The 25,169-nt window shown below is 43.0% G+C and overlaps 2 protein-coding genes across 5 annotated transcripts in view; one reads left to right on the plus strand and one right to left on the minus strand.

Moving 5' to 3' along the window:
- The window catches only part of kdm4c (lysine (K)-specific demethylase 4C), a 28,869-nt gene extending 21,583 nt beyond the window's left edge, over positions 1-7,286 (plus strand). For 2 of the 3 annotated variants that reach the window (XM_070975199.1, XM_070975201.1), the window contains exons 18-22: positions 1,362-1,556; positions 2,182-2,352; positions 4,669-4,788; positions 5,972-6,064; positions 6,194-7,286. In XM_070975199.1, the coding sequence (XP_070831300.1) occupies positions 1,362-1,556; positions 2,182-2,352; positions 4,669-4,788; positions 5,972-6,064; positions 6,194-6,361 (747 nt within the window). In that variant the 3' untranslated portion in view covers positions 6,362-7,286. The remainder of the gene's footprint in view (positions 1-1,361; positions 1,557-2,181; positions 2,353-4,668; positions 4,789-5,971; positions 6,065-6,193) is intronic. The other variant, XM_070975202.1, reaches the window with a different exon arrangement.
- Positions 7,287-13,306: 6,020 nt separating this feature from the next.
- Positions 13,307-25,169, minus strand: part of ptprdb (protein tyrosine phosphatase receptor type Db) — a 146,636-nt gene continuing 134,773 nt past the window's right edge. For both annotated transcript variants that reach the window (XM_070986640.1, XM_070986646.1), the window contains 9 exons: positions 24,245-24,364; positions 22,777-22,931; positions 20,801-21,086; positions 16,871-17,049; positions 16,594-16,720; positions 15,235-15,360; positions 14,998-15,152; positions 14,470-14,605; positions 13,307-14,372 (listed from right to left, as the gene is read on the minus strand). In XM_070986640.1, coding sequence (XP_070842741.1) covers positions 14,304-14,372; positions 14,470-14,605; positions 14,998-15,152; positions 15,235-15,360; positions 16,594-16,720; positions 16,871-17,049; positions 20,801-21,086; positions 22,777-22,931; positions 24,245-24,364 — 1,353 coding nt within the window. In that variant the 3' untranslated portion in view covers positions 13,307-14,303. The remainder of the gene's footprint in view (positions 14,373-14,469; positions 14,606-14,997; positions 15,153-15,234; positions 15,361-16,593; positions 16,721-16,870; positions 17,050-20,800; positions 21,087-22,776; positions 22,932-24,244; positions 24,365-25,169) is intronic.

The following is a 25,169-nucleotide window of genomic DNA, read 5'->3' on the forward strand; positions in this document are numbered from 1 at the left end:
GCGAAAAAGAGAGAGCGCAGATGGGTGTTTTATTAGGTGGAGAGTGGAGGAAATGGAGTGAGATGGGAGGCATGCGAAACGGGTAAAAGAGGAATGGGGAGAGAGTGGGGCTATAATGGGAGGATGTCGTCATTCTTTCCCTTTAGTGGGAGCGCCGAGGATTTGTGGGAGAGGAGGAGAGGGGAGATGTCACGGCGGAGGAAGTGGACTTGATGGGCTGTTTGGTGCAGAGAAGCGAGGGGCAGTCTGAAAAATCTTAGGTGTGAGTGTGTTTGTGCGTGGATGTATAGCGATGTTCGTGCGGTGGATGGCTATGTGTGTTGCGCAGTTGAGTGCTGGTCACAGAGCTCAAACAGGGGAGGGGGGAAACACCACAACACAGACATCGCAGCACTGGTTTGTTGTGGAAACCTCAAATGATGTCATCCGTATGATCTTATTTGAGGGTTTCCTGGTATTGTAGCGGTGAAACAACGTGTTTCTGTTGACTGTTACACCCGGGCTCTCTCTCCCTCTTATTTTCTTCTCTCGTATCTGTGTTTTGTTTACACCACTGTATCCAATAACAGTTCATTGAAGAGATTTCACAGATTTGATTATTTGGAGCCCATAATGGTTTTAAGTGATGTTAGAGGTTCATGGCACAGCCGAGCGATGATTCACTGAGCGGCCTTTTGTCTTTAATTCGTTGCTGTTTTTCTTGAGCCCATATTCAGAGTCTCTCAAGTGGAAATACAGATTATAAACCACTCTTTTTTTCCAAGTTCCAAAGGCTACATTACTGAATAATGTCAGGCTTGCTTTACTGCAACAAAGACACTCAGTGACTGATGATGGGAAGGAAGGAGAAGATGTGACAGGGGGTCTTGTGCTTAATTAATGAGAGATATAGAATGCATCATTCATCACTAGAAGCAAAATTTAGTTGTTTTCCTATTTACTTCTGATCAAAAACATTTGAAGACTGCATGTTTTTTCTTGCCTTGTCGTCCATCACATTTGCTGGTGTGGAACTTGGCAAGGTGCAAAAAGTCAAGGACAGTTTTGACCCTTTTTGGACAGGTTGGCAAATATTAAATGTCCTCCTATCCTGTTTGCGTACCCAACCTTTTACACCTTTTACAGTGTAAATTTGCGCACCAACATTGCACTTTCTAATACTAATACTACATACTGTATTTGTAGTATTAAAGGTTGAGGCTAGCCATATTTTCTCATTGTCAACAAATCCCATGAAAAGTCCAAAACCAACAGTTAATCAATTTAAGTACTGTCTGATTAGCCACAGCAAAAATAGATCTTATTCCTCTGTGTCACCGTCCGCAGTCGTGTTGACGGTTTGCTCTGGTCTGTGTTTGCAGAGGTGCATCTATTGTCGTAAGCGCTGCGCGGGGAAGCGGCAGGCGGGTGCTTGCATCCAGTGCTCGTGTGGCCGGTGTCCCACCTCCTTTCATGTGACCTGTGCCCATGCTGCCGGTGTCATCATGGAGCCTGATGATTGGCCATATGTCGTGTCAATCACCTGCCATAGACACCAGTCACGGAGTTCGTCAGCTGTAAGTCATAGGACAGGTGTTATGGAGCAGGTAGTGCTCAGTTAGGAGATGGCAGAGCATCTGCACTTTTAGGCAACTTTCATGTCATTATAAAAGATCAGTAGGGATAATTGGTTGTAGTGTTGTGCCTGATGGAGTTACTCTCATACAGTAGACATTACTGTAGAAGTGGGCATATGAATGTCGGTCACATAAATGTAAGTAGAGTAAAAGGTGTTCTGGTGGTTTAGTGTAGGAATGTAAAAATGGATGTTGATGGAATTCATTTAGAAATATATGGCGTCAAAAACGTATTACTTTTTCAGTACACCCAAATCACACACAGAAAAAACTGATTTTCACACTAACTTTGGTGGTACTTACATACAAGTAGTGGTGGCAGAAGTCAAAAATGTCACAAAATCTGGACAAAATAAATTTCTTACATCAGTTGGCACCTGGCCATGCACATAGTTTTGGTTTTCTTGTGTTTCTTAACAAATCTTTTAAAATGCAGCTAGACTAAGCAGTAGTGATGTAGCGATGAGTCGGCACACATGATGCAGTACCATGGAAGTTTTACTTTGAAAGGATACTGTATTGCTTGTCGTACAGTAGTCTAATTGGTCTCCTTTGTGTATACTAGAAGCAGCGAGCGTGTCAAGCATCCATCTCACTGGGGCAGACGGTGATCTCCAAACACAAGAACCTACGCTACTACAGCTCAAAGGTCACCCAGATCACCTCCCAGATGTTCTACGAGGTCATGTTTGATGACGGCTCCTTCTCCAACGATACCTACCCCGAGGACATAGTGGTGAGAATACGTTTAATTACGGACACGCTCAAGAGGTCACGTCCCAGTCGTATGAGGTCATTTCACATATTAAAACTCTCTCATTTTGAAAGAAGCTTCCTTTTTTCAAGGACTATTATTGGTTCTCAAATGGTCATTGCATGAGGGATTACCTATAAGCTTGTTTAATATCTGACTGTCAGGCATGCATCTGCAAAACCAATGAGATCAAAGGTTATTGTGAATAGGTTCTCTCACTGTAAACCTTTCTGCAATTACCATGAAATAACATGGATTTCTGAAAAGGTCATTCAAATTAAAACAGGATATCATTGGACTGCTGAGTTTTCCCGGAAGCAGCAAATCATCACACCTATGACAGGTCTTGATGAGTTGAAATCCAGGGATTTCTTCAAGTGATCATGCTAATGGATAAGTCTCCCTCAGTGCGCTTAACACTGTTCAAAAGAAGTGGTTGTGACAGGCAAAAACACACACCGTTATTACTGCATGAGTGTGGACATTCCACTCATTTGCATTCAGTCCTGAATCTCAGCCTTAATTGACCCAGTCTTATTTATATGTACAGCAAATTGTACACTCCCTTTAATTACACCTCTGTGCCAGGGACAGCCATGGCCAAAGGCGTTTAGTTTTCGAGCAGTCAGTTCATCAGTAGTCATGTCAGGTATCAGTTAATGTTAGTACTTATTCCAACATATTGCTACCAGACCAGCATAACATCAGTTAAGTTAACTTAAACCCAGTCTGGTTCTACGTGGACACACAGCGGCAGAGTGAAACAGACTTGATGTGCTTGCGGTTTGGGAGTTCCAGGTGAACTCATGGATGCTGTGTGGTCATGTCAGAGGCTTCGGAGCGGACCTCGGGTCCAGAGCAGAGGAGTAATGTTTTCTCATTAGTATGCAGATATGTAAATCACGCTCTCTTTGCCCTTCCGCTCAAAGCCCTTCTCTTCACGCCAAAACAGCGACAGAAAGCTGAAACTGAAAAGCAGTGTAAAGAAAGACAGTAGATGGTAGAAAAACACATCAAAACAAAAAATATCTAAATAAGAAATTATTTTTAATGTTTGTTTTTTATTTTTCAGTGGAACAGTTTTTAGTTAACCCTAACCCTAACCCTAGCCCTAACCCTAATCTAGCCCTAACCTTAACCCTAACACTCACACTCTCAGTGTTGGCGCAACTTTTTCCAATACAAGTGTTTCAAGGGCATTTTTTTTTTCTTCATTTTCGCTGCCAAAAATCACTGCTCCAGCCCCATAGATTGTGACCATATTTCACATTTGGTCAGATACTGAATTGGCGACACTAATCTTGGGTGTCCACCTTGAGACTGTGTAGATGTGTTTCAGGGTTGATGGTGTGTGTGAAGCATCCACTCTTTATAATTTGTAGCATCTTTGCAGCAGCATCCATATTTGAAGCATTGTAGTTCAGCGCAAGCTCATTGGTTCTGCTGATTTGAGCTTCAGGTGATTGTTGTTGTGCCAAATGATGAAGCTCTCTATCAGTCCTCTGTGAAAATAGCCTCTAAGTGAAGACAGCATTTCTCACTGGAAATTATTCACTGGAATCATACGTGTCAACATAGTGATAACCACCACATATATTATGTGAATCTGGACTAGCATGCATATAAACTGCAACTTGACTGTTTGGTGGAGGTAAACAACCACGAGATGGTAATTGTAGTTCTAAAATAATCAATTGCATTGAAGTCTTTCTATCCGGAATCTATTGCGATATTGTGCAATATGAAGTTCTGCAAGTAACAAATGATCTAATTAGCAAATCCAAATTCTACTTATTTGAAATTTCAAAAAATGTTTTCGGCATAGTTTCTAACCATCAAGCTTTCAGGTGATTTTAAAAACACTGTTGTGTATTGCTATTGCTGTTGTATTGCTTCATAGAAGGTGTGCATTTTACAGCACCGTAGAAAGACTGCAGGCATGTGCACTGTGCAGTGTTGAAGCTTCTCATAAAGACTGTATGAGAGGCAGCACAAGAAAAAGTGAGCAACGGGCTCGTTTTGTCTTGTCTTCCCATTCCCCATTAACAATATACACAGTGTGAAAAATAAGATGATGAAATTATGGTATGTTAGAAAGTTTCACAGCAGAAGTATTGACCAAATGTTTGTTATCAACCGCAGGATACATATGAATCAAGTCCAACCACGACATTAAAATAATAAGATAAAAAGAGTTCTTTACAACATCAAACCACTCACTTTGAATGAATTCATCTTTTTAGGACATTTTGACACCTACTCAGACACGGACCAACCATTATTCTCTTGTATTACTAGAGCAGAGATTGTGTGAACTTGGGTCCTCCTGAAGTCGGTGAAGCTGTTCAAGTGAAATGGCCTGATGGGCTGTTCTACGGTGCCAAATACCTGGGATCCAACGTCTCCTACATGTACCAGGTACACATACATGTGCTCACTGTAGATAGACATCATCGGGACAAAGGCTGAAATGTACGAGAGAGGGAGATATAACCCAGTTTCACAGATTTAATCCTTTTCCTGTCAATGTTGAACTCAGTCGTCGGTCAAAGCGAGACCGCAGTAAACTTGTTAAACTCCCTCAACACCAGAATCTTCGTGACTTCTCTGACGTCGTTAAGGTCCCCAGGTCTGTTCATGGAGAGGTGGAGGATGAGAAAAAGAAAGGGGACACTTGAGACAGAGATTGAGGGAGGTGCTGAAAGTCATGGCGACTAAAGAGGAGGAGCGGAGATGAGATGGAAGATGATGGGAGGATGAAAAGATGGGTGCATAGGAAGCCAGAGCTATTCAGACACACAGTGGAAGCAGATGGGTAGAAAAAGGAGGGATGGCGAGAAGAGGAGGATGAGGAGGAGGTGACAATCTGCATTATTCAAACTTACTGAAATATTCACTAAGCTAAGAGTCATGCGGTTTCCACTTAAAGCTTTATTTAGTTGAGCTGGGCGTCAACCATTAGTTATGCACAGATGCATCTGTGACGCACACACTCGGCTTAAGGTGGGACAGATTTTAGAAAAGGCTGAACAAGAGCTTTCCATTGTCAAGGTGTGCTCAGGTACGAAATCGTTTCAGGCTGTGTTTTACTTCAAGAACGCCATCGAATGGCTTGAATTTCTTGAGCAGCAAAGATTTGTTATTGAGAGCAGAAGTAATATGAAAGTCAGTGCACAGTCTGAGCTGCTTCTGCTTCACCATTTAGACTTGAAGCCGTTGATACAGTCAGAGAAAGAGTTGTATTGTCCTTATGATGAAAAAAGGCTATCGTGCTTTAGATAATGATGGTATTATTAAAAACAATGGGAATGCTATGTGAACCTCTGCATTGTTAATGCGCTAACCCTACTTGCAGTCATGTATGATGTGTGCTTGATCATACATTCTGTTGTATTTGCATCCTTGCAAAAAGATCACTGCTTTATGTGCGACTGATATTCAATTCTAGTATCTTTATTGGAGATTATTAGCTGCAAATAAAATATATAGATTGTGTGTGCATGGGTGAAAAGAGGCAAATTGTAATGAATGTGTTGTATAAATGCAGTCCATTTATTTCAAACTGCAGAGGTAACGACTGAATGTTTTCATGTAATCTCAGGTGGAGTTTGAGGACGGCTCTCAGGTGCTGGCAAAAAGGGAAGATGTCTATACCTTAGATGAAGACCTGCCTAAAAAGGTGAAACGTAGACTTGTAAGTATTAGACTTACTGGGCAACACATAAACTGTAAGCTTGATCATTTAAAGGCAGGAAAGTTTAAAGATTCTCTCCACCTGGATCATTTTTTAAATTTTGGCGTCTTCTCGCACCTCATTCTCTAGTCCACGGCCTCAAGCATGCGCTTCCAGGACGCCTTCTTCACCACGCAGGGGGAGAGGAAACGACAGAGAACGCCCAATTCACGCTTCCAGAAAGACTATGTGGCCCTGCCAGGCCTCCGTACAACTGCCAAAAGCACATGGGAGCAACGCAGCCACAAAGGGAAATGAAGTCACAGAGGAGCATCGATGACAAACGAATGCACTCAGAGTTCCCAGTGGATGCAGAGGGGAGCGTGTTTGTGTGAGTGAATGTGTGAGTGCTCGTGTGTAAGTTCTTTGGATCTACTTCCGTCTGGCCGCTCTCCTTCCCTGTGAATGGATCAGAGGAAATGACGTAAGGGAAACGGATGAATTGGAGTGCGATCGATGTTAAGTTGCTTGTGCTTGTACATTAAACATCAGTGATTGGATGCCGTGAGAGACTGGAGAGTAGTGATTGGACAGTGGGACTCTATAGAATGGGTAAACAGAGGGCGCCGTTGCCTCAGTTGCCTCGTGCTTTCACATCCGTCAGGGAAAATAAACGTGACTTAGTTTGTCACATCACCCTTTTTGAAATACACAACAGAAACTTTTTCCTTTGTACATGAAAACTTCACAGGTGAGATTTTTCTAAATCGCTTGCCTACAGTAGCTTTTTGCAGGTCTGTAATTTCCAGTTTTGATTTTGAATATTTATGCACTTTTTTTTTTGCTTGTAGTATTTTCCTCATGGCTTACTGTTTCTCCGCGCATGTTCAACATCGTCTCCTAAATGCTTCTGCCGGGCCGAGTCCAATTCCACCACGGTGACTTCCTCTCTGTGTTTTAATCCAGACGGACCAGATTATGAGAATTGACACTGAAAATTGAATCTCTTCTGAATGGAAAAAAGTAAATGTTATTCACTTAGCTAAGGTGAACATTTCGGACAGGAAGCCATGCCTTTGTGTGTTGGATTCTGGGCCCAATTAATGTGAAATGCTACTGTTGCTCTGTTGAATGAAACACATTGTTGAAATTATTTAAAATTTGTATTTATTTTTGGCTTGCTGTCGTTAAAATATTACTAACTGCTGTAAGGAAAACAATAAAAAATGACATATGTTTTTTTCATTGAGTTGTCAGTTTTTTAAAGTAACTCAGTAAGAATGGACTGAAATTTCAATAAGAGCGCATATTTAAATCGTCAGCTTTTTATCTTCGTGAACATTTATGAATATGATCAATCCCATTCAGAGAGTGTGAAGATAATATTTTTATGTCAGGTCCTTTTTTCCATAGTTGTTTTAAAGAAATTATTCCTAAATGATGATATATATACGGGAAATGAATGCATTTTCTGCTGTATTATGATTTTAATAAATGTCCATAGATTATCAGTATCTACTGAACTGCAAGGTAAAGAGACACTGCCAAAGGTAGCACAGTATATCTGCACATACAAGGCTTTGATTCCAGTATGAGCATTGCACTCAGTGTGTGCAGACAGTGGTAAGTAACTTTGACAATGACCTGCCCGACCAGCATTTGCAGGTGAAATGCTGCCTCATGCAGAGCAGAGTGTTCCCAGCAGCCCCCAGCTCTTGTATTCAAGCAGGACCTGATGCGGAGCCTGGCAGAGCAGACAGGAAGGAGGCACCTTAAGTGGCCATGGCGAGGCTTCAAAAAGCTTTGTACTCCCATGGTTCCACATCACAGCCTGACTCAGATGGCTCTTTGTGATACTGAAGCCCAGGCAAGAAAACAGAACTGTGTTCTTGTTCCTGGAAAAGGTTTGTATGTGTGGAATTTAACATTTTGGTCCACTTTATCTGCCTTTAATTTGCGTCACATCACCTCTTCATTTACCTCTATTTGGTGTGGGTTAACAGTTCAACACATGGTCAGCATTGGCATTGCTGCATTGCCATGGGGGCATGATTTAAAAAAAAAAAAAAGCTTTGGGCTGAAGCAGAAGCTTATGGCTCTAACAGACCATGGGAACATCCCACACAGTCTACTGGAGGAAATCTTGAAGTGGTGGGAATAGAGCTGATGACACAGCTCATGGCAAATGCAACAGAGCTTCAGAGGCTGCAGCGGGGAGAAGGCTGATCTCAACTGTTCAGCCCGAAGCCCAGGACCAAGACGGTCTCCCTACAGCCGGGTAGAGGCGCTGAAAGATAATCTGCGGTGCCTTTACAATAACAAGTCAGACATGAATGAGCAAGGCCCTCTCAGCCGCAACTCTCCACGCACTGCAGACTGTAGCCTCGAACTGTTTCCCAACGTGGATTTAACAAGAATAAAAAGTTTACAGCAATGCAAGAAGGCCTGTGAGGCTGGGACGCTCATTACACAGGCAGAAAATGGTGCTGAAACATTTCTGTATGATGCTAAATCGAGACAAATAATGTTGCTATTCTGAGGGGGGAGAAAAATGTAAATCAAGGCCTGAGGATGCCACAGTAGAGAAGCTGTTTGTACATTTTAGGACTACTTAGACTCAGCTTGTCAGGCTCAGCTCTAGAGTCATTTCTATCCTGGGGTTGTATTCTTACAATGAAGAATAGTTTGAATTGCTTTGCCTGAAAACAGAAGAAAATAAGTTTTGGAAATTTTCTTATTTTCAATTTGAAATGTGCTTACGATTTACGATTTCAGCTGCTCAACAGTTCGGGGTCTCCTTTGTCATATTTTATGTTTCATAAAGTGGGAAAGATTTTCAATGCGTGACAAGTCGGGACTGCAGGCAGGCAGGCCAGTTTAGAATTGTGTCTGTTTTCAATGCAGTGCCCTCTGAGGGCCGCAGATCGAGGCAATCCAGCACTGGTTTTCGGCCTTGTCCCTTTTGTACACAGATTTCTTCAGACTCTCGGAATCTTTTAATGACATTTTGTACCGTAGACAATGAAATCCCCCAATTCTTTGCAATTTTACTTTCAGAAACATTCATAATTTTTGGACTATTTGCCAGCACAATCTGTCACAGAGTGATGAACCCCTCCCCATCTTCCCTTCAGAAAGACTCCACCTCTCTGGGAGGCTCTTTTTCTACCCAATCATGTTCTCACCTGTTGCCTGTTAACCTAATTAACTGTGAGACGTTCCAGCATTTCACAACTTTTCCAGTCTTTTGTTGCCACTGGCCCAACTTTCTGGAAATGTATTGCTGAGGATATAATTTTCAAAAAACAATGAAATTTCTCAGTTTCAACTTTTGATATGTTGTCTTTGTGCCATTTTCAATCAAATATGGGTTGTTGTTGTTTTTTTTTTTCAAATCATCACATTCTGTTGGATTAGTATGACAACTCCATTAATGTGCATTCTGCACTGTACTGCTGTAGATGTTTGTTGTTGTGCAAATTTGAACTACTTCATATACTCTTGGATAGTTTCATCTACAGCAATGCACCATATTCTCTAATCATCATGTTTGTTTAGTTGCGGTCCTGTGAGAACCAGGTACAGGGACGACAAATTAAGGGAGAAACCCGAATAGATGAGAGGAGAAACAGAAGAAGCAAATGCTTCCACACAGGCACAGGTACACTACACGGTACAATTCAGCAGTTAACATCCAGTCATGCTCTGTGGCACGTAGAAAACGCTGAGCAGGCCCAGCTGATTCTGATTTTGCATCAAGAAGGTGAGAAGCTTTGAAAGAGGATCAGCCACATTAACATGTGTGAGTGTTTCAGTGCATTTAGATCTATGAGAAAGACATCAGTGAACAGGGTTGGAAATTGTGGTCGACAGCTCACATGCTGACCGTGACGCTTGTGTATTAGTGCGACGAGAGGAAAAAGAGAAGAGCAACTCTTCCTACGGGTGACTGAGAATGCCAATGCGGGATGTGACCGGACTGTGTCAGCAAGAATTGTCTCTTAGCAATTATATAGCGAGGGATATTGTAGCAGGGTGGCAGTGCATAAAGCCCTCATTACAAAGATGAATGCACATTTGAGAGGTCAGTGGTGCAAAACCCAAAAAATGTGATATGGTCAGATGAGTCATCCTTCATATTCTCAACAAGTGGGCAAAGAGCATGTGTGGCATACACCAAGAGAGCAGCCTGAACACTTACAGTGAGGGGACCTGCTTGTTTCTGCTGACAGGGGCATTTTGCTGGCACAGTTCGGGTCCACATTGGAACATGAGGAACATTTTCCCTGTCAAAGGCCGTTTGGATTTTTATGACATCCTTCAGGGTCCATTACAAATGATTGAACACATCTATCACACTGACCTCTGCGATGGCTAGAACTGCTTGTCTTTGGTGAGACGTCAGATGGTAGTGATGATGATGATGATGATGCCACTCATAATCAGTCTTCAGGGGTACAGAGTTTGTCCAAGAGCCAGTCTTCTAAAGAACTGCAAGTATTTGCAGCTCACAGAAGTGTGTGTTGTGAAAGCTGCTTGTTGGGCACCCAAACTCCACCAGAGAGCCTTAATTTTACACAAGCGCATTTGTCCCTACAACTAACAAACCCACCGAAAGGCTGGCTTTCCTTTTACTTCAACAAAAAAATTATGGCGACATTCTACACCTACTTTTCTTGACATTCTCCATGATGCATTGATATGATATCCACTGCTATGTGCGTGTTGTGTTCAGGGAACACTTATAGGGATGGTTGCTGTGTGAGCAATATTACTGGAGTAAAAAGTACAATGTTTACCTCTGAGATGTATTTGAATAGTAGTCTAAATTTGCATAAACTGGAAAGAGTCAAATACCTTTTTTTTTTTTTTTTTTCAGTTACTTTATGGCATGGTTATCAGAAAATCGTGTATTTTTGTTGCTCTTCATTATTTGTATCCATATACAAAATGACAGCAGCAGCAATTATTTCACTTGAGTTTATTTGTAACAAATGAAACTTGTGTCGACAGAGAACAGAAATCCATACAGACCTGTTTTTCGGTTTTCACACGCTCCGAGAACCAATGTAAGAAAATAAAAAGCACTTGTTGACCCGGAGCAGAAAACAAAACAAAAAAAGTTTACATTTACAGACCAATTGGAGGTAACTGATCCAAGTAACACACCATATTTTTCATTTTTATACAATTTATAAACTCCAGTTTTATCCATCTACATGATACATCGGGGGGTAAAGTAGAACACTTTTTTGTGAAACTTCTCTTTTGTGGTACAACAAATCCACAATGTGATGTATTGCACATACTGCTGTGCCATAAACTGTGATTTCAGGTGCATCCTTTTAATTATATCACTCTGTATAGCTGATAGGTTTTTAGTCACTCTTAATCATTTATTTATTCATGTATTTATGCATTTCAATTACTCTCTGTGTCTTGTGTTATTTACATATACACAACCATGTGAGCATTACAGGGTCCATCTTTACTGAGTTCAAGTAAAACTCCTTTGGGGGGGAGGGGTGGGGGCTTATCAGAGATAATAGGATACTAGTATTAGTGCATAGTACAAAGAGAGAAAGTGCAAGTCTTCCCATAACAGGTGCGACCAAAGGGGCATCTCAAAAGTGGTACCATGCATACAAAAACGACAACAGGGTTACTGCAAGATGGTGGAAAACTGTCAACGATCCCTTAAATGGTCAAGCGTTAATGAATACAAAAAGAAAAGATGCTGTAGGTTCTGTGTCGTTGGAGACGTAGCACCTGAACTTCTCTCAGCGTTTGTCGCTAAAGGAAAAAAAAGATATAAGAACAAGGAGCACGGATGACCAGACTGTTTCTAGGTGAAGGGCTTCAGGTGGGATACTGTGAGCGTATCCGTCTGGTTTATTTTGCTTTTTGTCCAAACTGACAAAGATAGCCACTGTTGTTCAGCTTTATATAGATTTCTGTATAGCTGAGAAAGTATGACTTGCCTGAGCCAGCTCACAGTCGGTGCTGAAGTCGCCAGTGTGGCCAAAATTTCACGGCAGGCAACTGAAGTCTCAATGAAAGAGTATATACACACAAAGCTTGTGCAAGTGTCCCAGGAAGGAGAGACGGAAAGCTGTCAACATACAAACTTTTATCTGTCAGACCGTTCTGCGAACCTATTTCTGAAACCACATTTCAGATCCGATTTTTTTGTTGTTGTTGATTAAAAGAGTTATATGATGTTGTTGCTGGGTTGAGAAATGATAACAACTATCCAGCCTACACAGAGCCTTCCATACAAAATTTTCACAGCCAAAAAACAGAACCTACAAGATACGTTCACATACCGTAACATAACAAAATCATATACACAGACATTCAGTACACATACGTACAAGCATACATACATAAAATACACAAAAAACCCTTTAAAGTAACTTTATCAAAATAGGCGTGTAATATAAGGCACTAGAAATCTAAAATCAAAATACTTATTAGATGCTGTTTGAAATATGAGTTCGATCATTCGTCGGTTGCCGTGACACACAGAAGGATGACATCATCTACTGGAGTTGTGACGTGATAAAAGGTCTTAAAAGGTCAGAGGGTCGCACCTCTGTTTGGACACGTTAAACGGTGGCGAGAACCATACTGAGCGTAACATCCTTGTGTCTGGAAAATGATGCACCATCATCAATATCATCGTCGTCATAATGGCATGTAACTGCAGTTAGTGACTTGACACAAAAATATATAATACATCTACTTATTGCACACTGAATCAGACAGAGAGAAAAGTCAAAGGTGAGCATTCCAGTGAGAAAATTCATCCTTCCCAGACCCCTCGACCCCCATCCCACCCCGTTTTCTACATCCCTTTCTCGCTCCCTGCTTGAGAAATCTTTGTGAAGCTTATTTGGAGACATAAATAATTTTTTTTTCATATTTTGCTTGCTGTGCATACTCTCTGTAGTGTTTTATCTGGCTTTCTCTCAACCTGCACACAGAACAACTTGGCAAGATTATTCTTTCTGGTAGCAGCAGGGTGAACACCGTACCTCTGCGGGCCCCTGGGAGTTCAAAAATGGCCGCCCTCTCTGACACCGCAGGCCAGAGAGAAATGAGGTTGAGAGTCCAGTGTGCATGCGAATCGTGTGAGTGGGTAGAGCATACAGGAGGGTGACACTCGATGGTGGCGTTTTTCATAGAACCGTGAAGAATTTCCACGCTAGATTTGATTGTACACTTTAAAACAGTACTGTATCACTTAAAAAAAAAAAAAAAAAAAAATCGCTACAGCTCATTGGATTACACAGAAAAAGAATAAAATGCAACTTGGCCCTTGAATGGTCAGTGGGGACAAAGTCATAAATCTGTAGAAACAAACAAAAAAAAAAAAAGAGAAGAAAAACAGAAACGTGCCACAAGAAATACCCAGTTTTTAAAAAACAAGATAGTCACATATCTATATTTTTCTAAAAAACTAAATGAATGTTTTACTTTGTGGTATGCATTTTAAACCTCTCTCAAATTTCCCTTATCTTGAATCGTGAAGCATAAGGTTGAACTGGTGGTTTTTATTACTGTATGGTAGAAAGATCTTCTTTTCCATTCACAGGAAACGAGAGTCTGTTTCCGAAACAAAAAACACTTCTTTTTTTTTTTTTTTTTTTTTTTTTTTTGGGATGTGTGTTCTTTGTCTTTTTAATACTGTGTGCTCTGTGCTTTCCGTCTCCTGTTGGCAATTCTCTGGTGCTCAAGAGTCCCAGTTCTTTCAGTCCACGAGGCTTCCATAAGATGGATGTGTAGACTCCTTCTAGACAGTCCTCAAGATAGAAAAAATCAAAAGTTCCTGTGACAGCTAAATACTGTAGCCGGGTCCTGTATTTAGGTTGGTGATGCTACACTGGTGGTGGACGAGGTGAGACTTCCACACCCAAACAATGTAAAGCAATCTGGGTGCTCACAAAAGCACTGAAACGAATAAAAATCAATATCTGATCAAGTATTCTGATTGGAACAGTGGTTGAAGTTGCTTCTTCAGACTGACCAATGGGTGTGTTTGGGAGGGTGGAGGGAAACACCCTTGTCAAGCAGGTTGCTATGGCTCAGTTAGAGGTGCTGTTTCTGGGTACGGGATAAGCCGATGGTCCCCCTTCACTCTGCATGTGGTGGTAACAATCTTCAAAGACACATCGCAGCCTGGTGCATTAATTCAGGCCGCATGTGACCTGGGAAAAGTGCACTAGGTGGGATGTGGCATGAGAGACGGCCACTGGGTTTATGTTGCATAGTGATCAAAGCTTCCCAGGTACTCCAGACTGGCCCGGTAGCAGAACTGGTACTGGTCCTGGAGGGAGGCAGAGTCGTATCAGGTCAGTGAGTGTCAGAGAAAGACAGCACATGAACCAGAGAGGAGACAGAATAACAACAGCGGGAATGCTCACCTCTGTCTGAACTGTGGCGGGTCTCTGGGTGCGCAGCATCTTGACAGTCTGGAAAATGTCCACCACGCCCTCATACCTCATCCTCTCCAGCACGATGCTGAGCGTGATGAACACACCAGTCCTCCCCACTCCAGCACTGTTGGTGGACATGGTGGAATCATATTTAGAGTCAGATATATTCAGAATTGTAGCCCCTGTAGTCATGTGTAATACACTGAAGTGCCGTCTTCACAACCCTATAGAGAAACTTCCCCTGGTTATGTTAGCAGTGGTGGCCTAATTCAGATTTTTTGCTCAGACAGATCAGATTAGCCACTGTATATATTATTGATGTATTAGCAGGAGGAGACCACATGCTGGTGTTGCCTCATGAATAGGGCACTGACCCTTAGGCTAAGCATGTCAGTCCAAAGTTTCCTATAGGTGTTCAAGTCATTTGAGATCTGTTTCTGCGCTCATTTATTTAGGCATTTCTTAAACTATGACAATGAATATAATGATCAAAGTTTATAAAAATACAGTTCTTACCTGCAGTGCACAGTAATTGGCCCATCCTGGCCAAACTGTTCTTTAGTTTTGTGCACTTGGCCAATGAAATCGATGAATCCCTCCCCTGACTTTGGCACTCCTTGCTCTGGCCAATCAGTGAACTGGAACTGACGAACTGTCCGTGATTGGCCATCCTAAAGGAAGAGAGTGTGTTTTTTCTTATTATTTTTGCAGAAATAATGGTCGTACAGTAGAAGCAACACGCTGATGACTCACCCTGGCATCAGTGACTTTGAACTCTCGGAGGATGTACTGGGGCATGTTGTACTCAGCCATGGGATCCACCACGAAGTACTGGTATCTGGCCGAGCGCTCTGCAGGCCAGTACTGGTGACACTTCTCCTACAGGAGGACAGCAAAGAGCCTTTACATCAGGTCTGAGGAATCAGTGTGAGAACAATTTCTGTCTACTTCGTCATGAAAATGTCTGCCTGACTGATGAGATATAACTACACAACTAACCTTCTCTATCCTTCTCTTTAACTCTTAACTTTAACCTAAAAGAATTGAATTAGTGTGGATTGCAAATACTTTCTTGGCTGGATTTTCCTTCAGAGCATTTACGCTCTTTTATTGCATCCCATTTTCCAAAAAAGAAGATGGGACGCTGTGCAAAATGTAAACAGAAACAGAATCAAATGTTGAAACTGAGAAATTTCATTGTTTTTGAAGATGATATCCTCATTTGGAATTAGGACATGACGTCCATGATTTCCAGAAAAAAAAACATTTTTTATTTTGACTCCTCACACCACAGGACAGTTTTCATTTCATCCTCAGTCCATCTCAAATGAGCTCAGGACCGGAGAAGATGGGGGTGTTTCTGGACCGGGTTCCTCTGCATGGGGGCTGATGATAACGGCCATCCAATATTGGTTTTCGGCCTTGTCCCTTTTGTACACAAATGTCTTCAGATTCTCGGAATCTTTTAATGACATTATGTACCGTAGACAATGAAATCCCCGAATTCTTTGCAATTTTACTTTGAGAAACATTCATAATTGTTGGACCACTTGCCAGCGCAGTCTGTCACAGAGTGATGAACCCCTCCCCATCTTCCCTTCAGGAAGACTCCACCTCTCTGGGAGGCTCCTTTTCTACCCAATCATGTTCTCACCTGTTGCCAGTTAACCTAATTAACTGTGAGATGTTCCACCAGCTGTTTTCTTTCAGCATTTCACAACATTTCCAGTCTTTTGTTGCCACTGGCCCAACTTTCTGGAAATGTGTTGCTGGCATCAAATTCTAAATGAGGATGTCACTTTCAAAAAACAGTGAAATTCCTCAGTTTGAGTATTTGATCTGATGCCTTTCTGCTATTTTCAATTAAACTTGTGGTTTCAGTGTTTTGCAAATCATCACATTCTGTTTCTTTTTATTTTATACAGAGTCCCAACTTTTTTGGAAACGGAGTTGGAAAGTTTAAAGATGCACTATCAATACAGACACATAATATCAGCTGTCTGCAGCTTTGATCCCTACAATCACCAGACACAGCAGAGCCAGTCCTTACTAACATGCACCCTACATAGCGGACTTGATTGCATTAGTGTGTGTTTGTATTCGTATCTGTACCCGTCCCATTTCTCTCAGTTTGGTTAGCATGACGACTATGGTGGAGTTGTGTTCCCACAGCATCCTCCAGTAGTCCTCTGTGGTCTCAGCCAGCGGGCCTTGGGTTGCTATGTAGGCCTTCTGCTGCCTACAAACACAAATACATGAATTAAATATTGCGAGCATGTTCCCACTTTATTAATCAAATAGGTTGATATTCTCTATTTAAGTCTACACACAGTAAGTGAATGAACTAAACCTGAAACTAAATGCCGACAAGAAAGCAAGGAAATCTGACCTGTATCCATCAATGAAGCTGGCGTTGATATAGTCAGATCCCTCGACTCCTCTGATTGGCTGCAGACACACACGTGTGGTCTCGTAGGGCATGATGTTCACCAGCCGGTTCTTGAACTTGTTGCATGGCAGGTTGGCACTCACAAACCGGGACGTGTGGGCCTTGGCACTGGCCAAACGCTGGAACAGAAGAGATATGGACTTCAGAAACAGCGCTGAGGGGAGCAGACCAAACACAGCCTCGTGTCCACTGCACGGCACGGCTTGGCTCGTCTTTTGGTGGCAGGTGCTTTACTCAATTTTGTTTCCCACTGCAGATAATACGCTCTCAACATCATCTTCAAGTAGACACAAACACAAAAACAATGGTAGATATCAAAGGGATAAATTTGTTTCAGAATAGTCTAAATGCGGCTGCACGGTGGCGCAGCAGGTAGTGCGCGTGCCTCACAGGTTCGATTCCCGGGTCGGGCCTTTCTCTGTGAAGTTTGTATGTTCTTCCCGTGCATGCGTGGGTTCTCTCCGGGTACTCCGGCTTCCTCCCACAGACCAAAAACATGCTCGTTAGGTTGATTGGTGACTCTAAATTGCCCCTAGGTGTGAGTGTGAATGGTTGTGTGTATGTGCCCTGCGATCGGCTGGCGACCGGCCCCCCCGCGACCCCGAAAGAGATAAGCCGCATAGAAAATGGATGGATGGATGGATAGTCTAAATGCAGCAAGACAAAGGTCTCTGGTTGCTCTGTGTTGTGCTAGTGAGGATTCTTTCTGATCAGTGGTCTGCAGTATTTTAACTCCACCTTTTAGCATCCGCAAAAAAGCACAAGGTACTACGCACAACTTTTGTCAATGAAAGTCGGGTCCAGTTGAGGCGAGTCGAACTGTACCATGTGCAGTGGAACTGAGACAAAACAAAACAGAGGGGAAGGAAGGAAGGAAGGAAGGAAGAAAAATAAAGAGTAGGTTCCGACAATTTCAAGGATCTCATTCAAATGTATTTAGCACAAGCCTCTGGCATACTGGTTTTCCTCTGGCATACTGGACAACTGAAATGAGAAAATTAGCTTGACTCGGCAGGCCTGAGGACATTTAGTCAGACATCTTCAATTAAGTAAACAGAGGAGGGGTGATGCGGGGGGACGAGGGCAGCCGTCGGGAATGAGAGAGGGAATATAATAAAATGAACGAGAGGAAGAAGAAGAAATTCAAGAGTCGGGGGGCAGGAAACCACAAGGCCCCACACTGTCTCAACGCACATATGTGAACCAGGGTTGATCCTGCACCGACAAAAAAAAACAAAAAACAAAGAAGAACACACGCATTCATACGGATACGTGCAGACAGGCAGACGAGAGCACACAGCGTACACTCTCTCTCGCACACTCGAACACTGGATGACATGGCATGAAAAGAAAGACTGAACAACAGAGAACAGGCAGAGGGAAACCGCAGACTTGGGGAAAACAATGGGGTCTCATGAACTGAGCCTCGACCATCGGTGGCTACCGGAGGCGCTGTGGGAGTAAGAGCGAGTACCTTATTTTCTTACAGACAGACCGAGGTGGAAAATCCCACACTAACCACAAGTTCACCGGTTCATTTGGGTACTCAGAACCTGGTTTCCAGAGGCAACAATAGCATAGCTTTGCGTCATTCGGTTTGAATTCGACTCGGTCTTATCAATAAAGTCTGGAACACACAAAAGTTGTTGTTGCTTCGATACATGCTGTTATTTGCACCATCTGTTGGGCTTGGATAAACCCATGCCCTGCTGGCAACCTCTGTACACTCAACCAGTGAACCCTCCGTGAAAGGAAAGAAAAACAGCATGTCTTAATATGGTGTTGGGTTACCAAAAGCTGCCAGAACAGCCTCATTTCTTTCTTTTCTCACACACGCTCTTCAACATTCTGTGATTTTTACTTGAAGGATAGCGAAGCGAAGCCGCTCCTCCGTGAGAAACTCCATGCTTTCTGTCGTTTTGTTGATGAAGGTGGAAAGTGCCGTTTCTGTCCCATAAGTGTTCGACTGTGATGAGATCTGGTGACTGGAACGACCCTGGCATATGTTTTACATCAATATAAGTCTGAGCAAACAGCTCAGCGAGCGCTTGGTTCATTGTCATTCTGAGGAGACCGCTGCCATTAGGACAGGAATGCCAGAGCATAGGATGAGGGAGATTGCTTAGAGTGGCCTTGTGTTTACTTTGCCCTCTGAGCGTCTGAGCAGACATAAACCATTCCAGGAACAATTTAAGCCACCTGCTTTCAATATATACCTGTATGGCTAAAACTGATTCTCTTCTCACCCCAGCCAAACCAGACAGGGTCCACTGAGAACCTGTCTGGCAAGAGGTAAATATCACAGTAAACAAAATAAAAACAGCTGGACTGAAATAAAAATATGACTTCTGAATAACACTGAATCCCGTGAGGGCTCACTCTTCTTGCTTGGGCACTGATGCCCATGTTCGGTGTTGTCGCTCTGAATTCTGATGCGCTCCCTAAATGTTTGAATTCGCCCATATGACCCTTCCCAAAGGTCTTATTATGAACTGCACCTCTTTGGCCCCGTTATTTGTTCTGTGTGTTTATGCCCATCAAACTTCCCAAACTATGGTGCTTTCTAAAGCCCTCAGTAGAACTCTCTTAGCCCGGATTCAAAAGGTGCAATCCCATAATCTCCTTCAAATCCAACCCTCCATCCTGAGTATATGAAACTCTCAGAGGGGGAAGCCGCTAACAGCCCTGGGAAAGATGCTCAGTCACTATGGAGGTCAGGAATACAAGGTTCATACATACTGTATGTCCTTGTGGAGAAGGTTGTTCGGAAACTGTGCTGAAGAGAAACATCTTCCTATGAACATCTTGAGCAACTGCGCAATAGACCTGGAGGTGTTTCCAAAGTCACAAATTTATTTTGGGCCTCAGCGTTGACGTCAACGTGGATGAAAAGTGCTCCGAATAAATGTGAAGTCTCAACACAAACCAAATCTGCTGATGTGGACCGTGTGGCACGGTGCTATTGTGTCGCTGACTCTGATGTCTGGCCTTCAGTGCAGCGATGGAAAGAGGAAGGTAAGTCTCCCTTACAGAGACCGGCGAGCGTCTATGTGGTTGAGTGACCTGATGTAATTCATGTAAGTAGGAGAAGATAAAATCCTCACTTAGAGGGTCCAGGGACAAATTCGTCTCCATCTGGAATCTGATTATGTCATATTCAGATCAGCTTAAAATGATGCCTGACACCCCTCAGTACCCTCTCCCAATTTAGGATACATCTATGTCTGTTCTAGAAAAATTACTTCAGTAGTTCCATACTTGTCATTTTTAGTGTTTGTTAGTGTTGTATGTACAAAAAGGCTCCAACAAAGAAGAGTTTGGGTGGTCTATTTCTCCTAACGTGCCAAAATACCTTTGGGTATATGCCTATTATGCATGGATATTGTATTTATTATGTATTTATCCTGTAGACTGAGGCAGGCATATATGCATGAACACGTGTGTGTGTGTGTGTGTGTATGGCTAAATGCAACCTTGCTCATATGTGCTATCTATCTATCTATCTATCTATCTATCTATCTATCTATCTATCTATCTATCTATCTATCTATCTATCTATCTATCTATCTATCTATCTATCTATCTATCTATCTATCTATCTATCTATCTATATGATGTGTATGTATCTAAATTCCTTATTTTTTCATTTATTTTCTGCTCCTCTAGGTGTGTGGACCCCTTGTTAAGGTGGATGGGTATGGTGGGTTCATATGTTTTATTTTTTTTGTTTAAAAGAAAAAAAAAAGGAATTCATATTTTGTTGGACTGTCAACATCTCCCATAAAAGACCAGTGAAGCATCACATTGCTATCATTAATCGGTTTTCAACCTCGCATTACAACCTTGAAGGACGCGCTGATTGGTCCTCACCTTGAACTCCAGCTCCATGCCGGTGACATTCTCTCCCGGCTCGATCTGCGTCAGCCTCTGGATGTAGGAGTACAGGTTCCTTGCGGGGACCTCTGTATTCCCGCAGGTCACAGCCTCCAGCAGTGCGTCGTGAATAAAGATGTACTGGTCCTCCGTCTGGACCATGTAGTTCCTCTGGGAGCGCATCAACGTGACGTGGCCGTAGATGTCGATGGTCTTCTCGTGTTTGATTCGCTCCGCCATGGCGTCGATCACGATGAAGCAGCCAGTGCGACCCACTCCAGCGCTGAGCCAAAAATGAGAGGAGAGCAAAGGGGAGCAGACGGTGATGTGATTTCCTCCCATAACCCAGTATGAACTGTTGAACAAATAATTTCCCTGAGTGTGTGCTGTGTCCTCAAACCTGGTACAAATCTGGCCCCTGTTGCGTGCAGCGAAAGCTCTGACATACTGTTCCCAAATCTACTAAGTATCACAAAGATGCCAGCCAGCAATATTTCCAACAGAGGACGTAAAAATTGACATCAGCGATGAGTCAGCATTGCTGTCTGACTGGCATTAGGAAGATATCTTCTCCTATGGACATACAATCCAGAAATATAATACATTTAGCTGCCCACCCAAACACTTCACATTTCTGCTGTGCTAGTGCCTAAATGGTGAAACACCCTGACCAAGCAAGTTTCTGAATAAAAACCTCTTCATATGGTTAAATTAATATCAGTGTGTTTATGTTAGTCCGCAGCAGCGTTTGTGTGTGTGTGTGTGTGTGTGTGTGTGTGTATACTGCTCAGGTGGAATGAGATTCGGTCCATTGTTTGATACAGAGGCTGGTTGATATGTTAAGGCACATTATGATGGAGTCTTGCCGGGATAATTAAATTTGACTGATAATCCTGTTAGACACTCCATCTGACTGCTGCGGAAGATTAGTAAGAGCTCCCCTCCTGCCAACCTTTTCACCCCCCCTCCCGCCCTCATCTCCCTGCCTCTTTATCTTCTCTCTAAGTACCCTACCGACACTCTCACACCAGCCCCACCACTTTTTCACTCTCGCATTCATACATTTTTTTAGACTCCATTTTCTCTCCACCTTTCCTTTTCTTTAATTCATCATTTCCATTCACCGTGTCCTGGATTTGACCTCACCTTCTCTCTCATTCTGCACCTATCTCCTCCTCTAACTCCCAGTCCCTCGCCAACTCTCCCTCTCAATCATCTCTCAATCCCCTTTCCTCCCCTTCCCTCTCTTCCTTCCGCATCTATACCTTGCTAATTCTTCCTCCCAAGAGCTTCTGCTCCATATTCCCTCTGCTACCTCTATCTCCTTCTCTCCTTTGCTCCCTCATAAGAGCAAAAGCGGCCTCATTCCAGCTCTGGCGCTCACCACTGTGCCAAGACGGTAATGACAGGTTTCCAGAATCATCCTCCAACCAACGCATGAGCCTTGTGCTGCTCAGACAGCAGCTCATTTGCATACAAACTTCTGAACTCAGATCTACCATCACTTAAACAGTAAACAGTTAACACTGAAAGCTACTTCATGGAAACTACGGTCAGCACGGTGGCTGCTGTTGTTGCTAAACCTTAAAGATGATGGAGGTTGTTAAGGGAGGAATGTGGGCGTCTAAGCCAGTGAGGATGGTTTGGGGTTTGCATAATGGCAGGTCAATCTCATTTCAGTTCAGGACCTATGAATGATTTTATACAAGTGCTCTTGGACTCGGGTTGATTTTCACAGACTCCCGGCCTTTTGAAAATTATGCTGCCAAGTGAAACCCAAAATAACAGATAAGTGTTTCATGCAAGCACACACACACACACACACACACACAGCCAAGGCCCAAATTTGTTTTCTTTCTGGTCAGGGACCACTGGATTGTCTTCCTCTGTGATTTTAGGAATCACTCTGGTGCAGTAAATTATCATAACTAAACAAACGCGGACGAGGCGTTGACAGAAACACACAAACGCACCTGCAGTGGACGACCATGGGTCCCGCATCTGGAGGGTTGCAGGCCTTTACTCTGCGTAGGAAGGCCAGGAAGGGGGTGGGGTGCTCAGGCACCCCGTGGTCTGGCCAGGCCGTGAACTGGAAGTGACGAACCTCACGCTTCTCATTGGAGCCGCTCTGGACAAGTAGAAATGTACTTGAATTTTTATGAAATGTAAGCACAAACAAACCCTGAATCGTGGTTAGGCGGTCCGTTGGATAACCGAGAAGAGCCACTTCAACCTTTACGCGTTCTCTGATATGAGAGACTGTCTTTAGATTTATATTAGAAGTTTTTTTGAGATATGCTTGATGGAGTCTGGATTCTTTTGTTTAGATGGGATAGATAAGAAGAGCCTACGCGCCTCTCTTTATTACCTTACATATGTAGCCTATTGGAAATGTTTTTGTCAAGCAAAACCTATGCAGCCTCTGTTGTCAAAAATTTGCTCCCTGGCTGCAGCACTTTAATAAATATATTCATTAACGGAGACTGACCAGACAGTGCTTCTGTTTCTTGTTTTTTTCTCACCAAAATAGAGCTTGACCTGAAAGTAATTCTTTATTCCTCAATAAAGCTGCACTTAATATTTTTCTTCTTGTCAACAAACATGCAGTATGCCACGAAAAGACCAAAACCCACAGTGTGTTAAATATAGCGTATAGTTTCATTAAAAAGGGCTTATTAAGCAGGACGAAACAGTTTATTTTTGGGGGGATTATTTTCAACCACGGATTAATATACTTTTGGTGGCCCAGTGAGTATTTACAGCAGCAGGATGGTGTATGCGGGACTGACTCGGAACAAACTACAGTGTGTGCATTAATGGTAATAAAGGAACATGTCATTCACAACGGCGTGGCTCACTGATGTGTTTTTAATTGTTTTTTGAACAACAATGGAGGACCGTGGAGGGGAATAAGGTGCAGGATATCAGGCTTTGGCGACACAGACAGCACTTATTAGTAGGATGGGGTTCTAATTTTTCTGGCATTTGTCGACAATAAGAAAAGTGCAGAATAACACCTGACTTATCAGGTTTTATTTAACAGCCCATGGGTAGCATAGCGTACTGTATATGTGAACAAACTTTATGTTGCTTGTGATCTGACAGCGAATCCATTTTAGGTGAGACAATAATTGATCCCAATGCACTTTTTCAGTTCAACAACCAGTAACTCGCAGAAGAAAATAGGCCACTATTTTGTGATGAATCACTTTAAATCTCATTGGAAGGATCAATAATGTATGAAAAAGTTGAAAAAAAGAAAAATCTGTTCATGAGGGTGTTTGTTATGTTGGGCCACAAACACAAGCAACTGCATATTCATGTGCTGACGGCGACACGGCCGCAGAACCGAGCGCAAACACACAAACTAGTATGCATAAATATTTCAACAGATCAATACACACACGACCCCATTACGCTCCGCTGCACATGTCATGTTACCTTGTAAAGAGCGAAGGTCCTGACAGAGTAGGTGGCCAGCTCCACTGTGTCCAGCAGAGTGACCTGGATGAGGCCGTAGGTCTCCGTGCCCCTCGTCGGCCAGTACTGATCGCACTTCACCTACAAGGGAAGAGGGAAGGAGTTGTGAGAGCTGCAGAGCACTTTGCAGATGTCTGCACGCATTTTTGTGACAGAAGAGAGAAAGACAGAGCTGACTTTGGTGCGTGTGCACGTGTACAGAGGCAGAAAAAAGGAGGGGAGTGTTGAAGCAGATCAGTGAGAGAGTTTGCAGAGTTCAGACACTAATGTTTGGAAAAAAAATATGCATATAGCGACAACCCAGCATGTGAAAGAGGTTTAGTAAGTGTGTGGGGTGAAGAGTGACAGAAAGAGACTGGGAGGGTTAGAGAGAGTTCTGCTTTCTGGGGTGCGATCCTGCATGAGTTGTTTCAAAGATGAGAAAACTGTGTGGCATGAGATTACCATAGGTTGGTGGGCTTTCGCAAAGATCCACCACAGAGCTGGAAAAGCCGAGTGATACCTAAAGTTCAGCCCTCACGTATTTGATGCTGTACATTGCCCTACATTCCAACCTCACAAATCCTGACAAAACTACACCCTGCACACCAAGTCCCAGCATCCCCAACCACCAAAAACACCTAGAGTTCCCCTGCAGAAGGCGGTCATATTTGTAGTTCTTAGCTCAGCCTCAGAGACCACAGAGGAGAGAGGGGAAAAAAATCCCAGAGGGGGGAGGGGGAGGGGAGGAGGGCCTTGGCAGAATCAGGCCAAACCAAACGTTATGTGCTGATCCCTCCAGTCCTCACATCAAAGACAGCAGGGAGCTCAGCTCAGCTCGCTCTGCATTCCACTGCTCCAGACTGGGGATTATGCGTTTTGGCCCGGGACGTTCAGGCTGTAATTA

Source organism: Chaetodon trifascialis, chromosome 2 (assembly GCF_039877785.1).
Source record: "Chaetodon trifascialis isolate fChaTrf1 chromosome 2, fChaTrf1.hap1, whole genome shotgun sequence".
Classification (NCBI taxonomy): Eukaryota; Metazoa; Chordata; class Actinopteri; order Chaetodontiformes; family Chaetodontidae; genus Chaetodon; species Chaetodon trifascialis.